The following is a 13381-nucleotide window of genomic DNA, read 5'->3' on the forward strand; positions in this document are numbered from 1 at the left end:
GCAAGAAAAAAGTTGTTGACAATAAGGAAAAATTGATTAACCTTACTTGTAATGTAGTAACCTCATTAAATTTTATATGATTATTTCTTTAGTCAGTAAGTTTCTTGAACTACTGATTCTTTGCTAATGTTGACGGATGTTATCTGAACTTATTTTTAAAAATAAGTTTAGTTGAGGGACAGGCCTGGTGGCTTGGCGGTTAAGTTGGTGCACTCTGCTTTGGCAGCCCAGGGTTTGCTGGTTTGGATCCCTGGTGCAGACCTACACACAACTTATCGAGCCATGCTGTGGTAGGCATCCCATATATAAAGTAGAGGAAGATGGGCACAGATATTAGTACAGGGCCAGTCTTCCTCAGCAAAAAGAGGAGGATTGGCAGCAGATGTTAGCTCACAGCTAATCTTCCTCAAAAAAAAAAAAAGTTGAATGTTTTCTTTTAGTTAGAAAATCAGCCCACATTATTTAGAAATGACGGGATTAAACTACATAATTGGAGGTGGGTTTAGGTGTTTTGAGTCCATTAATTGCTATTGAATTTTACTTTAACCAGTGGTTCTTTCCTTCTCTCTCTAAAGGAATTTGTAACATGATTTTTTTCACAAGCCTTTTTTCTTTTGATAGATTCTAACCTTAAAGACCAAACCAACCAACAAGCTGATGGTTCTCAGCTACCTATAAATATGATGCAACCACAAATGAATGTAATGCAACAACAAATGAATGCACAACACCAGCCTCTGAATATCTTCCCATATCCAGTGGGTGTTCATGCTCCTTTGATGAACATCCAGCGTAATCCATTTAACATTCATCCTCAGCTACCCTTGCATCTGCACACGGGAGTGCCTCTCATGCAGGTAGCGGCTCCTCCCAGTGTAACTCAGGGACTGCCACCACCGCCACCCCCTCCTCCGCCATCCCAAGTCAACTACATCGTTTCACAGCCAGATGGAAAGCAATTGCAGGTATGTTTTTAGCAACTCAAGTTTAATCAACATAGCCATTGTAGACATTTAGCTATTAGGGACAGGTGTTCAAGAAAGGGCTTCCTGGCAGCCAGAAACAGTTGCTCATTTGATCAGGTTTATGGTGAACCTTCAGAACCCCTCTTTCACTGTCCTTCCCAAGACCCCCCACCCCCAAACAAGAAAATGAATGCTTATTATCAAATCTAAGCCACACTTATGCTGTTACTGATATCCAGACAAGTTTTCTTGTCAGATTAAGAAGACCAAGTTACGAGCCAAACTAGAATCAAGTGGTGGGCGCTTTAAAATTTGTCCCTAATTTATTGGACTTTTTAGGTGGTGGGAACTTGTGATGAAGCTTGTATTTTCTTGTTCAGACAAATACCAGATAAAACTGAGCCATGTAGAAAATTTAAATAATTTGTAAACATTGTGTTGCTTATAGTTTACGTGTACATTTCAGAAATTCTAGAATCTTGACAGCAAAATATAATTGGAAGAGCAGGGGAATGGGATTCCAGAATTTGAGGTCTTTTATCTTTTTTCTGCTGTCAACCCACTGCAAGCTATTTGATTTCATTGCCTCATTTTCTCCCATCTTTAAAATGGGGGCAGTTTAGTTAATTTTCATTAGATAGTATTTTTTAAATGCTATTCTTCTCTTTCTTGTTGTTTTTAGTGTTGCTGTCAGAACATTACAGTACACATATACAATTTGAGTCATCTTGATGTATTTAAATAGGGCTCTGTTTAAAAATGTTACCCATTTTTCTTCAGAGTCTTTTAGATATAAACTGAACTAAAATAGGCATTTCTCTTAAGCCTTAAGGTTGAATTCCTTTGAATTTTTTTAATGTTATTTCTAATAGTGACTAAAAGACTACTGTTGAATACAAATAATTCATTAACTGATGATAACTCTTTAAAACAGGGTATTCCTAGTGCTTCTCATGTAAGTAGTAACATGAGTACACCAGTCTTGCCTGCTCCAGCAGCAGCCCCAGGAAACACGGGAACAGTTCAGGGACCAAGTTCTGGTAATACTTCGTCATCAAGTCACAGCAAAGCCTCTAATGCTGCTGTAAAATTGGCAGAAAGCAAAGTAAGTGTTACAGTGGAAGCCAGCGCAGATAGCTCGAAGACAGACAAGGCAAGTTCAAGGTTGAGAGCAACCTACATATTCTGTATATGATAAAGATGAAAAAATAACAGCTTTCTATTGTATAAGTGGTGAAGGGAATTTATTGTTGATTGTCTTAAATTCCAATATTATTTGAAGAGTTCTGTCTAGATATGTTGATGCCCAGTGAGTAACTGGTGATATTTCATAATTATTTTTATAAATGTGTGTATTAGTAAATAAGTATTTTGTACATATGACACTAATATTTGAAGAGTTTCTTTCAATAATGTAAATGCACAGTCTATTTAATTCCATATTTTTAAATAAATTTTTTGAAAGTATGTGATTGGGCAAATGATAATTATACATTTTCCTCTTATCAGAAATTACAAATTCAAGAAAAAGCAGCACAGGAGGTAAAATTGGCCATTAAGCCATTTTACCAAAATAAAGATATCACCAAGGAAGAATATAAAGAGATTGTACGGAAAGCAGTAGATAAAGTAAGTTATAGCTTTAGTGGAGTTATATACATGTTGTTTTGAACCATCTCTATTTTAACAAAGAAATGCTTAGGTCTAACTAAAATAGTAACAAAAGCTAGCTTCTACTAATTCGTGTCTGGTTTTTTACCTTTTCAATAAGTTCATATGAGAGATGAAATGTAGAAATGTCTGGTTATCTCTTTGGGGTTATTTGTTTTTCACAAAGCTTTTCCATTTTGCTTTAATCTCTTTAGATATGAAAAAAATATTTCCCCTCCTTTTTTCATAGGTTTGTCATAGTAAGAGTGGAGAAGTAAATTCTACTAAAGTGGCAAATCTGGTTAAAGCCTATGTAGACAAGTACAAGTATTCACGGAAGGGGAGCCAAAAGAAAACTGTGGAAGAACCTGTGTCTACTGAAAAAAACATAGGCTGAGATGGGGCGCACTATAAAGGACACTATCAAGATAACTGCAAAGTGCAATTTCAACATGTACCTTTGGCTGAAAATCATACATAACTGTGATTGAAATTTGGTTTTGATAAAATTATTTTTTTTAATGTAGGATATAATGTTTTGTTCTAAATAAATATAGTTCTGCACTGCAACTTCAATATCCTTTCCTCCCCTCCAAACAAAAGCAAATCCAAGAGAAAGTGAAGGGGTTAAAGGATGTGCGTTTTTCCTACGACTGTGTTGCAGTGTGGATCCTGGAGATGTACAGCTTTTTGACGTGAACAATGAAGTGCATCAGTTAGAAACTTCTAAGTGCACTGGTTTGCAAGAGAGATATATGTATAATACATTTATTCTGTCCGCTAAAAATAAAGTATGATCTTTATGATTTTTCCCTCTAATTATAGAAAGTTGAATAATGTATTACCATGAAAAATATTTCTAATAACAGATCATACCAGTTGCAGGGTTCCTAATGTGTATTTTTAAAGCACACATCTGAATAAATTGTTTAGATAGAAAAACAGATTATCACGAGTAAAAGTCAGTGTTCAGAACTTTGAACACTGTTCACCTATTGTATCACCAAATAAAGGTTATGCTGCTTGTTTTTCTTTTGTGCCTTTTTTCCCCCACTTGAGCTGAAGCAGTTTGATTTGCTGGATTTACACTTTGGCAGTCTAAACTCTTTGTTGAGTTTAGAAGACCAGTTTGGAAAACATGTTCACTTTGTAAGAATTATGTTCTTTCATAATATCTCTTCTCTGTCAGAGGTGTTAAATTATTTGTGCCAGCTGGAGAGTGGCTGTTAAGTGGTGGCCCTCCCTTCCTTGGACCTGAGGTAGAATTATGAGACTCATTCAGTGGCTTTCGGGTCGTGGCTCATCTCTCTGATCACTAATGAAATTCTTTTTACTCTTGTGAAATCTCCAAATGCTTTACAATGAGGGTTGTTAATTTGGTGACCATATCATGGCCGTTAACCATGTTGCAAAATTGTAGACATTGAAACCTGTGTTTTGGAAAGGGAGAAGATTAAATAATGGAGTTTTGGTTAGGCTTTCAGGGACTAGGGATTTGATTGTTTTTTTAAAATACTAGAATATGTTGATTTTTGTAAAAGGTAAGTTAAAAATGTCATAGTGCCATTTTTGTAATTGGCATCTTGGAAGAAAAATGGAATTCCAGTAACAGTTTTCAATAAATACCAAATAACTGGAAAGCTATTCAGATAAGATGTTAATGGCCCTCTGCCTCGGTGAGACAGACTGCCCCTTCTACTGGCTAAGCTAGCGAGAGCAACACTCTCTAGGACTGTGCTTTTCTGAAGTAGAGACTGTCTGTTTCTCAACTGTATGTGCATAATACTTTCCTGGTGCTAGCTTTGATAGGCAAAATATTTTGAAATGTTGGCCCCAATAATGATTGTGCTAGTTCATAATCTTTATTAGATTATGAGTATAATCCCAAAAAGTGTTAGGAATATTTCCAAGCAGTTTTTGATCTTTATTCTGCATTTCTGGGCATTTGTAATATGGTATTCTACTGATTTATATATATTTTTAATTAAAGTTTGTGTTTAGATTATGATGGAGAAACAAGTTTGGAAGTATATTTCTTCTAATAAATATTAAGACAGTGTTTTAAATATGAACGCACACCTCCTCATTTGTTTCAGTTTTGAACTCTAGACAATTATGTGAACTTTAAATCTATTTTGAGTTAAAGCTGGTTACCACTTTGAAATTTTGTAGCAAATTAATTGCCTAAACTGATTAATCACACAATGCTTACTTTTCCTACATTTTCTTTCAGTGATGTTTGGGAGTTGGGTGACATTTTGAAATTTGCTCTTTACCATTTAGTTTTTGCAAAGATGTCTAAAAGGTTTGGAGAAACAGCTAGGCGGTGGTCACGAGGTGAAGTCTCAGCTCGACGGGAGCAGCGCCCTGAATCAGCTCCACCTTTCTTGAAGACAGCAAGTGTGTGTGTTCCATATCTGCTTGGGGTGCTGGTCAGACTGCATTTCAAATAGCTAATGAAGAATGTTGCTCGATTAGAATTCAAACTTTTAAAACTTTGAAATATTTAAGAATGTATTAGAAAGTGCATGCTTTATGTTTTAAAAAATTACATTGTTTTAACATTCCCCCTTTATGCTTTTTTCAGAAATTTACGTTGATTTTGCATGTGCACAAACTTAATCAAAAACATTTTGTGGGGTTACAGATTTTTCTTGTTATTTATGAAGATTCAGTATTAACTTGACCTTTGAAACCTTGGCCCCTTTAACTTACTAGTCACATTGACCGATGTTTTTAGGCTATAGTGATGCCTAGAATTTTGAGACTAAAAATAGTTACTTATTATTTTAACATTCCAAAAGTTTTGTAATTTTTTCTGGTAATTACCACATTTTCTCCATTATCTTCCTTTAAATGGCCCCAGTGTGTACTGCTCGGATGTTCCATCCAACAGATGTAGCTTCAGAATCCCAGGGTTGCCCCATGATCTGTGAGACCTTGTCTGTAGTCTGAGGATGGAGTGCTGTCTACTGAAACGATACTCTTAAACAGATACGTAGTATGTAATATTTTCTAATAAATTCTTTTGATAAACAAAGTAGTGTCTTTAACGTTTTATTATTAGGATTCCTGGGGAATGGTGACTTTCAACTCATTATGACTCTTTCCAAACTTGTATTGAAGTATTTCTTGGATTTGTACCAAAGTAACTAGCAGCATAGTTACATTAATGTCCAAGTTGTAAAAACAAGCCTAGAGTTAGCTCTTAGCATACAAGTCATGACTGGGATGCGTTCTGAGAATGCATCGTTAGGTGATTTTTTTGTTGTGTGAACATCATGGAGTGTACTTAGACAAATCTAGGTGGAATAGCCTACTACACTAGGGTATTTGGGATTAGGCTGTGTGGGACTAATCTTAGGGGCCACCGTCGTATATGCAGTCCGTCGTTGACTGAAACATCGTTGAGCGGCACGTGACTGTATAACAGCATTTATAGGAAATTAGAAAAACCTTACCAAATAAAAAGATTCGTAAAAGGCAAGAAACCGAAAAACAAAAATCACCTGTAGTCCTGCCATTTGAAGGCAACAACTGTTAACGCTGATCACTGCACGTAACTGTGTTGTAGCTTATCCTTTTCACTGATGTGTTGAGAAGTTGCCGTGTTAATAATTGTTCTACAGCATGATTTTTTTAATGGCTATATATATAGTTTTCCAATACATGGATGTACCATTACTTAATCCTCTACTGTTGGATAGTAAGTTGTAAATTTTTACTAATGTAAGTAAATTAGCAAAATGTAAATTGTGCTAATATAAATAAGACTGATGTAAACATACATAAATTGTTCCCATTTCAGATTGTTTTCTGGAGATTAATTCCTAGAAGTGGAATATCTTGGTCTTATTTCCCCATAATAGATTTTTTAAGTGTAATTACATACACATAATGTATAATTTTTTTAAATTTAATTTAGTGTAAAACTCTTATTTTCCTAAGCTGATTTTTCTGTCCAGAGAGAAGCACCAGAAACTTCTGTTGATCTTTCCAAACTCTTGAATGCATTTACAAAAATGCTTCTTAAGTTTCCAGAAAATAGTAGGTTTCACAGATCTTTTTACCCAGCAGATGAATTATATTCTGTAAACTGTTCTGCCGCGCTAGTGCGCTTAATAAATCGAAGGTATGTTCTGATGTCCATGTTCTATTATTATAATAGCTATATCGTGTTCCTCTGTTGATGGACATTCAAGGTATGTGCAAGTTTCGGCTGTTAGAAAGAATGTTTTAGTGAACACCCTTTGTGACATATCTTCTCTTCTTGTGTACAAGGTTACATTGAGTTTCAGGATATGCACGTTTTTTATTTAGATGGATGTTGCCACATTGCTTCTGAAATTAGTACCCTAATTTATAGTTACGCCACAGTTCCTGTGCTCATAGTTTACCTTTAATTCCACCTTCGATACTGTGACTGAGCATGTGCAATTGCTGTGTTTATAAGGTCTTAGTGAACATTAATTTCCTCAAACAGTGCACACCTACTATGTGTCAAGAATTCTTGGATTCTTCACGTTATCAGGTTTGATCTTATCACAGTCTTCTAAAAGAGTAGTAATATTAAGCTTGTAAAATGTGCCGGGTTTTTTTTCTTTTTTTTGAGGAAGATTGGCCCTGAGCTAACTACTGCCAGTCCTCTTTTTGCTGAGGAAGGCTGGCCCTGAGCTAACATTGTGCCCATCTTCCTCTGCTTTACATGTGGGACGCCTACCACAGCATGGCTTGACAAGCGGTGCCGTGTCCTCACCCGGGATCTGAACCAGTGAACCCCGGGCTGCTGAAGCGGAATGTGCACGCTTAACCACTCTGCCACTGGGTCAGCCCCGTGTGCCAGACATTTTATGGGCATTACCTTATTTGATCTATAAAACCAATTCTAATAATTATCTTTGCTCCACTGATGAGAAAATTGAAATGCATACAGCATTAGCTGAGTTACCTAGTTACACAGCTACTTGGTTGATAGAGCCAGGATTCAGATGTAGGACTGGTAGATGCCAGAAGTCCGTGCTTGACTGAGGTGTCAGTTGAGCTCACAGATGAGAACTAACATTTATATAACACATAGGAGTAACAGCTGAAATAAAAAGTGAGGTATACTGGGAGCGCGGAAAAGGAGACACATGACTTCGGCTTGGGGGGAAGGTGGCCTGAGGAAGGGTGATTTACCCTGCGTCTCACTAGGCCTCCTCATGTTTGCCTTTGTAATAGCACTGCCATATTTCCTATCTTGGAGATAGTAAACCTTTGATGTTGAAGCTATCGTTCATGAATTTGTTGCTTTTCTCCCCTCATCTCGAGACATTCTCTCAATTGCTGTTTCCTGGGTATCAAGTCTTTGCATTAAAACCCCACTCCTTTAGTTGCCAGCAATGTTACTATCTGCCCTCTTTTCATAGTCCCAAACTGTTATTTAGATGCTATACGCATCAGTTCATCGTAGACGCTGCAGACTAACCCTCTAATAGCATAGCGCTGGTCATGTTATTCTACATCATTTATTCAACGTGCAGCGCCTCCTGTGTGTGTGACAGCAGGGAAGAGTGGGCAAAACGATACTGTTCCTCTCGTCATGGAGCTATCTAATACGGTGGGAAAAGCCGGGTACGCGTTTATGTAACTGATCCAGGGTACAACGGGGAGGGCTACAGGGTGCTCCAAGAGTCTGTGATAGGGAATAGGACCTCAGAGTGGTCAGTGAGAGTCCCTGGGAGAGGTGACAAAAAGAACTAAAAGATGAATAAGAACTAGGCAAAGAAAAGAGCCAGCAGAGGGAATAGCATGTGCAAAAGACCTGTGGCCAGAGAGCATGGTAACCCTAAGCCTAGAATGGCTGGAATGAAGAGAGAGTGAGTTTTTAAGGTGGTATAGTATGCAAAGAAAAGCTTGTTTGTTTGAGCTAACATCTGTTGCCAATCTTTATTTTATGTGGGACGCTGCCCCAGTGTAGCTTAACAAGCAGTGCTGGGTCTGCGCCTGGGATCCGAACCTGCAAACCCCAGGCTGCTAAAGTGGGGCACACAAACTTACCACCACGCCACTGGGCTGGCCCCAAAAAGACCTTTTGAAACCTTTTAAGCAGGAGGTGTTTGACGTGATGAGAAATGCATATTAAAAGATTACTCTGCTCAAGATCTTTCAATGGCTCAATAAAAGTGGTGAATAAACATGAAAAGGTGTTCAAGCTTACTGTTAATGTTATAAATTTTATCAAACTGAAAAAAACATTTTTAGTTCTGGCAAGAGTACCATGAGGAAACTCAGTACTGGTGGGAATGCAAATTTGTACAATTTTTGTGAAAGGCAATTTGAAAATAAGTATAAAGAGCCTTAAAAGGGCCATACACTTTCATAATAATATAAACATACTGGTCCACATAGTCTTTTCTGGTATTTTTAACAGTGGAAAACTGAAGGGGGATGGTTAAACTATGATCTGTTCACACGAAGGTATTCTGCAGCTACTTTAAACGTTTTCAGGGAAAAAATAGAATAACGTTAAATGCAGAAAAAATAGGACACAAATTATATATCATATTCCAGCTTTATTTTTTTTTTAAAGACCAAAAAATACAAATTGTTGATAGGTTATTTCTGGGTAGCAGAGGATTTTGTTTTTTCTTTATGCTTTTCTTTGGCTTCCAAGTTTCCTACAGTGAACACAAGTTGTATGATCAGAAAAAAACGTTTCTAAAAACTGCAGTCCTCACTGTTTGGGGGGCGTGGGGGAGAAGGGCTGGAGCCTTTGCTCTGGGCTGGAAAGCTGCCACCTTCCCCCTCGAACTGGCCTAAGGCCGCAGCCCGAGCACCTGGCTGTGACAGGCGACTGACGGATGGTGCCCACACGCAGCTCCCCGGGAGGGCTCGGCCTCCTCTGCCGGGGCCCGCTGGCTGCACGGGCTGAGAAGCCCCTCAGCCACAGGGAGGTGGACTCCCAAACCGTAACCAGCTGGAGCGCGTTCCCGCCCATCCTCTGCGCGCTGGAGAAAAGCCACGCGTGCTGTAAGGGTCGGGGCTTTAAAGCTCGCAGAGAACTAGGGCACGACTTTGTGACCTTGAGTATATTCTCTGAGCTGGAGTGGCCTAAAAAAGTGCTACCTACCTCCCTTGTGGATGAAGTGAGTCAATAGATGTGAATGTTGAAATTTCCTATTTCCTTGGGGAATTTCTGCCCTTGTCGCCTGGACTGGTTTTCCCACTGTCTCCTGTTGGATAACGATGGAAATACAATTTGTCGAGTGGGTTTCGATCTAGCTGCATATTTAGGGTGGCAGACAGAGCTTTAAAAACAGCAATACATGGCCTCCCCCCAGACCAATTTAATCGTCCCTGGGTAGGGGATGGTTTACAGCCCGGGGGAGGCTGATGTGGAGCCAAGAAGCAAAGCGGGATGAAACTTTCTTAGAGCCCCTGTAGCAATCGCAGCTGCTCTGTTAGAACAACATAATTAATTAGATCACAGCTTGTCTTAAAAAACCGTTTGGATTCTATCCCTGTGCTCAGAAGCAGCAGCAGCAGCATCTCACAACAGCCCCCCACCCCACCCCGTCCCTTTTTTAAACCTTGTTTTCAAATTCTAGATGAGATCTTGAACAGTTCCCGGGGGGTTCACACAGTTCCAGGGTGCAATCATACTCTTGTAGGAACCCGGCCGTTGGGAAGGTCAGGCTGTGTATACTTAATTTTTTTTTTAAACAAGTTTTTATTTACACACTTGCCAAAGGAATTATAGCCACTTCTAAAATTACCATTGTGACAGCTCTAAGTCGTCCTTTCAAGAAGTCTTTCTTTAAGCCGATAGCACGTCCGCCTTAGCTCTACCAAGTGCCACGTTCACTCCCCATCACAGCAGCCCCAGCTGCCCCTGAGTGCTTCTTACTGGTCCAGTGCCAGCATTTTATTTATATTATCTCCCTTAATTTTCATAACAACCCTGAAAGTGGTCCTATTATTTACCTCATTTTACAGCTGAAGAAATGAGGATGAGGTCAAGTTACCGACCCAGGATCACGGAGCTAGTCAGTGGGAGAGTCAAAGCTCACAGAGGCCTCAGTCCACAGCCCCGCCTTCCCGCTCATCACAGGTCTACCCTGCTCAACCGGCCTGGGCAGTTTGGGCACCGGAAATGGCTCGTCCATATGTCTGTTTCCAATGCCCCTCTCCAGAGTTCATGAAGTTCTCACAATCTCTCCCCTAGTCAACTATAATAACCGACTGGTCACCCGATTCAGCCTCTTCTTCCTGTTCATCCTTCAGACTCCTAGTAACCATCGAATTCAACTAACACTAATTAAATACCTGCTCTGAGCAGTGTAAGTTCCATATGCTGTATTGCCAACAAACTCTTTACAGCAGAACTTCTTCAAACAAAATCTTAAAACAATTACGAACGGCCGGCTCAGGCTAACGAGGGAGGCAGCAGCCTTGCTAAGCCAGCCTCTTGCCCATCCCCCAAAACCAACTTCCTTGGAGGCAGCCCTGGATCGTCCTATGGTCTCTTAGCACCCAGTACGGACCGTCCTTGGACATGATTTGCAAACTGCTTTATGGCGGTTCTCACTAGGTAACTAGATACAATTCCACAGCCAAGTAAACGCTCAACAGAAACGCATGCCCAAGTGCACCACGAGACAAGGATAAGAACGTTCAACGGCATCATCTGTAAGAGCCCCAAACTGGAAACAACCCAAGTGCCATCAATGTTGGAATCTCATTCAGCAATGAAAATAAAGGCACTGTTACCATTGCGGCAATATAGATGGAGGTTATGAACGAGTTGAGGGAAAGATAAAAGAAACAAAATACAATCCAACACTGTCTTTCTATATTAAGTTCAAAAATAGACCAAACTGTATGATGGTATGTAGAGACCTACCCTTAAGTGATCAAAAAAACTTCAAAAGATGTGATTGCTTTTAAAATCAGGATAGTGGCACTGATGTGGGGAGGTAGGAGGCTGTGATTGACATGGGGCAAAGGCCTTCTGGGGAGACGGGGATCTTATATGTGTTATCTTTCCCAATAAAAATTTGTAAAAAAACAAAATCAAGAAGCCAACAATTAACTCAAAGCCATTGTTTAGATTTGTGAGTCAAATCTATCATTCTTCATCTCTTCCTTTCTTTCAATCCTGTCCCAATGGGAAAAAGAAATCTATGAATCTGGGGGGGGAAGAATTCCCCACTGAAAGAATAATGCATAATGCATCGCATAGGGAGGTGCTTCTGTTGGGAACCAGAAATAGAGCAATCAGCGCGCGCGGGTCGGCGCGGGAGAATGAAGTTCTGTGCGGACTCTTCGCGTCGGGCTGTCTGTATTCGCCTGTCGCAGCTTTCAGCTCCCGCGATTTTGTTTTCACTGGTATTAGTTTAACAAACGAGGCCAATTTTCAAAGGTTGTGCAACTCAGAAAGCTGCCTGTTCCCAGGCAACCGCCCTGCAAGAGCGAATTTGTTGCAAGGGTCAACCTGAAAACCAGTCTAGTGTGATGGGTCACAGACGGCGTGGCCGTGAACAGGGCCTCGGAGCCGACCGCGCCGGGCAATCCATCCTCTCGAAAGCAAAGGCTGAACGTTTTCCCCCGTCAGCGGAGGAGGCCGTCCAGTCCAGTCTAGTCCAGGGATTCTGGAGTCCCTCTCAACCGAGGGTGCTTCAACCTCCCAGTTATGTTTGGTTTGCGACTACACTTCGAGAAGCCCCTTAGGTTCCCTTCCCCCGGTGGCCGAGCCACTTCTCTGCTTGAGCCGCCTCTCTCACTCCGCTCCTCCTGGGAATTCTGGGGAGAGGTCTGTTTCTGCGCATTTTGTCTGTGTGAGTGGAAGGTGCTTACAGCTTCCATCTCTTCCTAGTTACCCAACCCCTGCACCCGTTCGTCTACCATCTCCTCTCTTCCTGAAGCCGACCTCTCCAGACTCACTCTGACCACTGGGTCTGTCCAATTTCTACCGGCCTTTAAAGGCTCTAATTCAAAGCCACTTTTCTTCCCCCACGAAGCCCTTCCCCCTTTGCCTTCCCCACCTACCAATCAAATGAAGCCTGTCGCGTGGCTGAACGGCCCACTTTGTAATTCTCCTCCGGCCCTGGTTTTACCTTGTAGCTTACTGGGTAGCATTCGTAAGCTCGTCCCAGCCTCCCGGCAGGACTCTCCTTAACCCTCCAAACCAGCGGCAGAGGTCCTCGCTCCGCTGAAATGGCAAGCTGAAGGAGCTTTAAGGGAGGTATATACACAGGCAAACATCTTATTAACATCCTAAAAACGTTTAGGAGGAGTTACTGTCCAACAGTCAGCTAACAGTTGTTCGAACTACACACTAGGATAGACAGCAGCTGAGTGGGAACTGTGCTTTCAGTTTACTATGAACCTTTGGCTTAGAAATGTCTCTTTGTTGAGGGAATCCCCAAAAAGTTTTTCTGGCTCTAAGAAGTTAACTGATGCCAAATTAATAAATGTAATACTTGGAAAAGATATCTGAGGAATTATGGAAAATCTTACAAAGACAACAAATGCATAGGAAGAAAATACTTCATAGAAACAATGCAGCAAATAGAAACAAAGATTTGCACCAAAAATAGGTGTCTTGTGTCTGTACTAGCTGTCTGACTCCCGCGGAAAGAACTCTAATCACTCTCTATAATTAGGCTCTAGGCGTGCTGGCTACATAGCTCCACGTCCTTGCCATCTGACCTTGGTCAAGGTACTTAGCATCTTAACCCTCTTTACCCCACTTGTAACACGTCAGGTTGTTATGAAGCCTGAGA

The 13381-nt window shown here is 40.5% G+C and overlaps 1 protein-coding gene and 1 long non-coding RNA gene across 4 annotated transcripts in view; one reads left to right on the forward strand and one right to left on the reverse strand.

Annotated features, from left to right (window-relative positions):
- SCAF11 (SR-related CTD associated factor 11) overlaps positions 1-3643 on the forward strand; it is a 65424-nt gene extending 61781 nt beyond the window's left edge. For 2 of the 3 annotated variants that reach the window (XM_046655535.1, XM_046655534.1), the window contains exons 12-15: positions 622-965; positions 1900-2118; positions 2475-2594; positions 2866-3643. In XM_046655535.1, the coding sequence (XP_046511491.1) occupies positions 622-965; positions 1900-2118; positions 2475-2594; positions 2866-3012 (830 nt within the window). In that variant the 3' untranslated portion in view covers positions 3013-3643. The remainder of the gene's footprint in view (positions 1-621; positions 966-1899; positions 2119-2474; positions 2595-2865) is intronic. The other variant, XM_046655536.1, reaches the window with a different exon arrangement.
- A 5520-nt stretch (positions 3644-9163) lies between these two features.
- LOC124237842 (uncharacterized) lies at positions 9164-10660 on the reverse strand. Its single transcript, XR_006888156.1, has 3 exons — positions 10581-10660; positions 9727-9829; positions 9164-9274 (listed from the first exon to the last, which is right to left on the reverse strand). It is a non-coding gene; the product is annotated as an uncharacterized LOC124237842 (long non-coding RNA).
- Positions 10661-13381: the final 2721 nt, after the last annotated feature.

This window comes from Equus quagga, chromosome 1 (assembly GCF_021613505.1).
Source record: "Equus quagga isolate Etosha38 chromosome 1, UCLA_HA_Equagga_1.0, whole genome shotgun sequence".
Taxonomy (NCBI): Eukaryota; Metazoa; Chordata; class Mammalia; order Perissodactyla; family Equidae; genus Equus; species Equus quagga.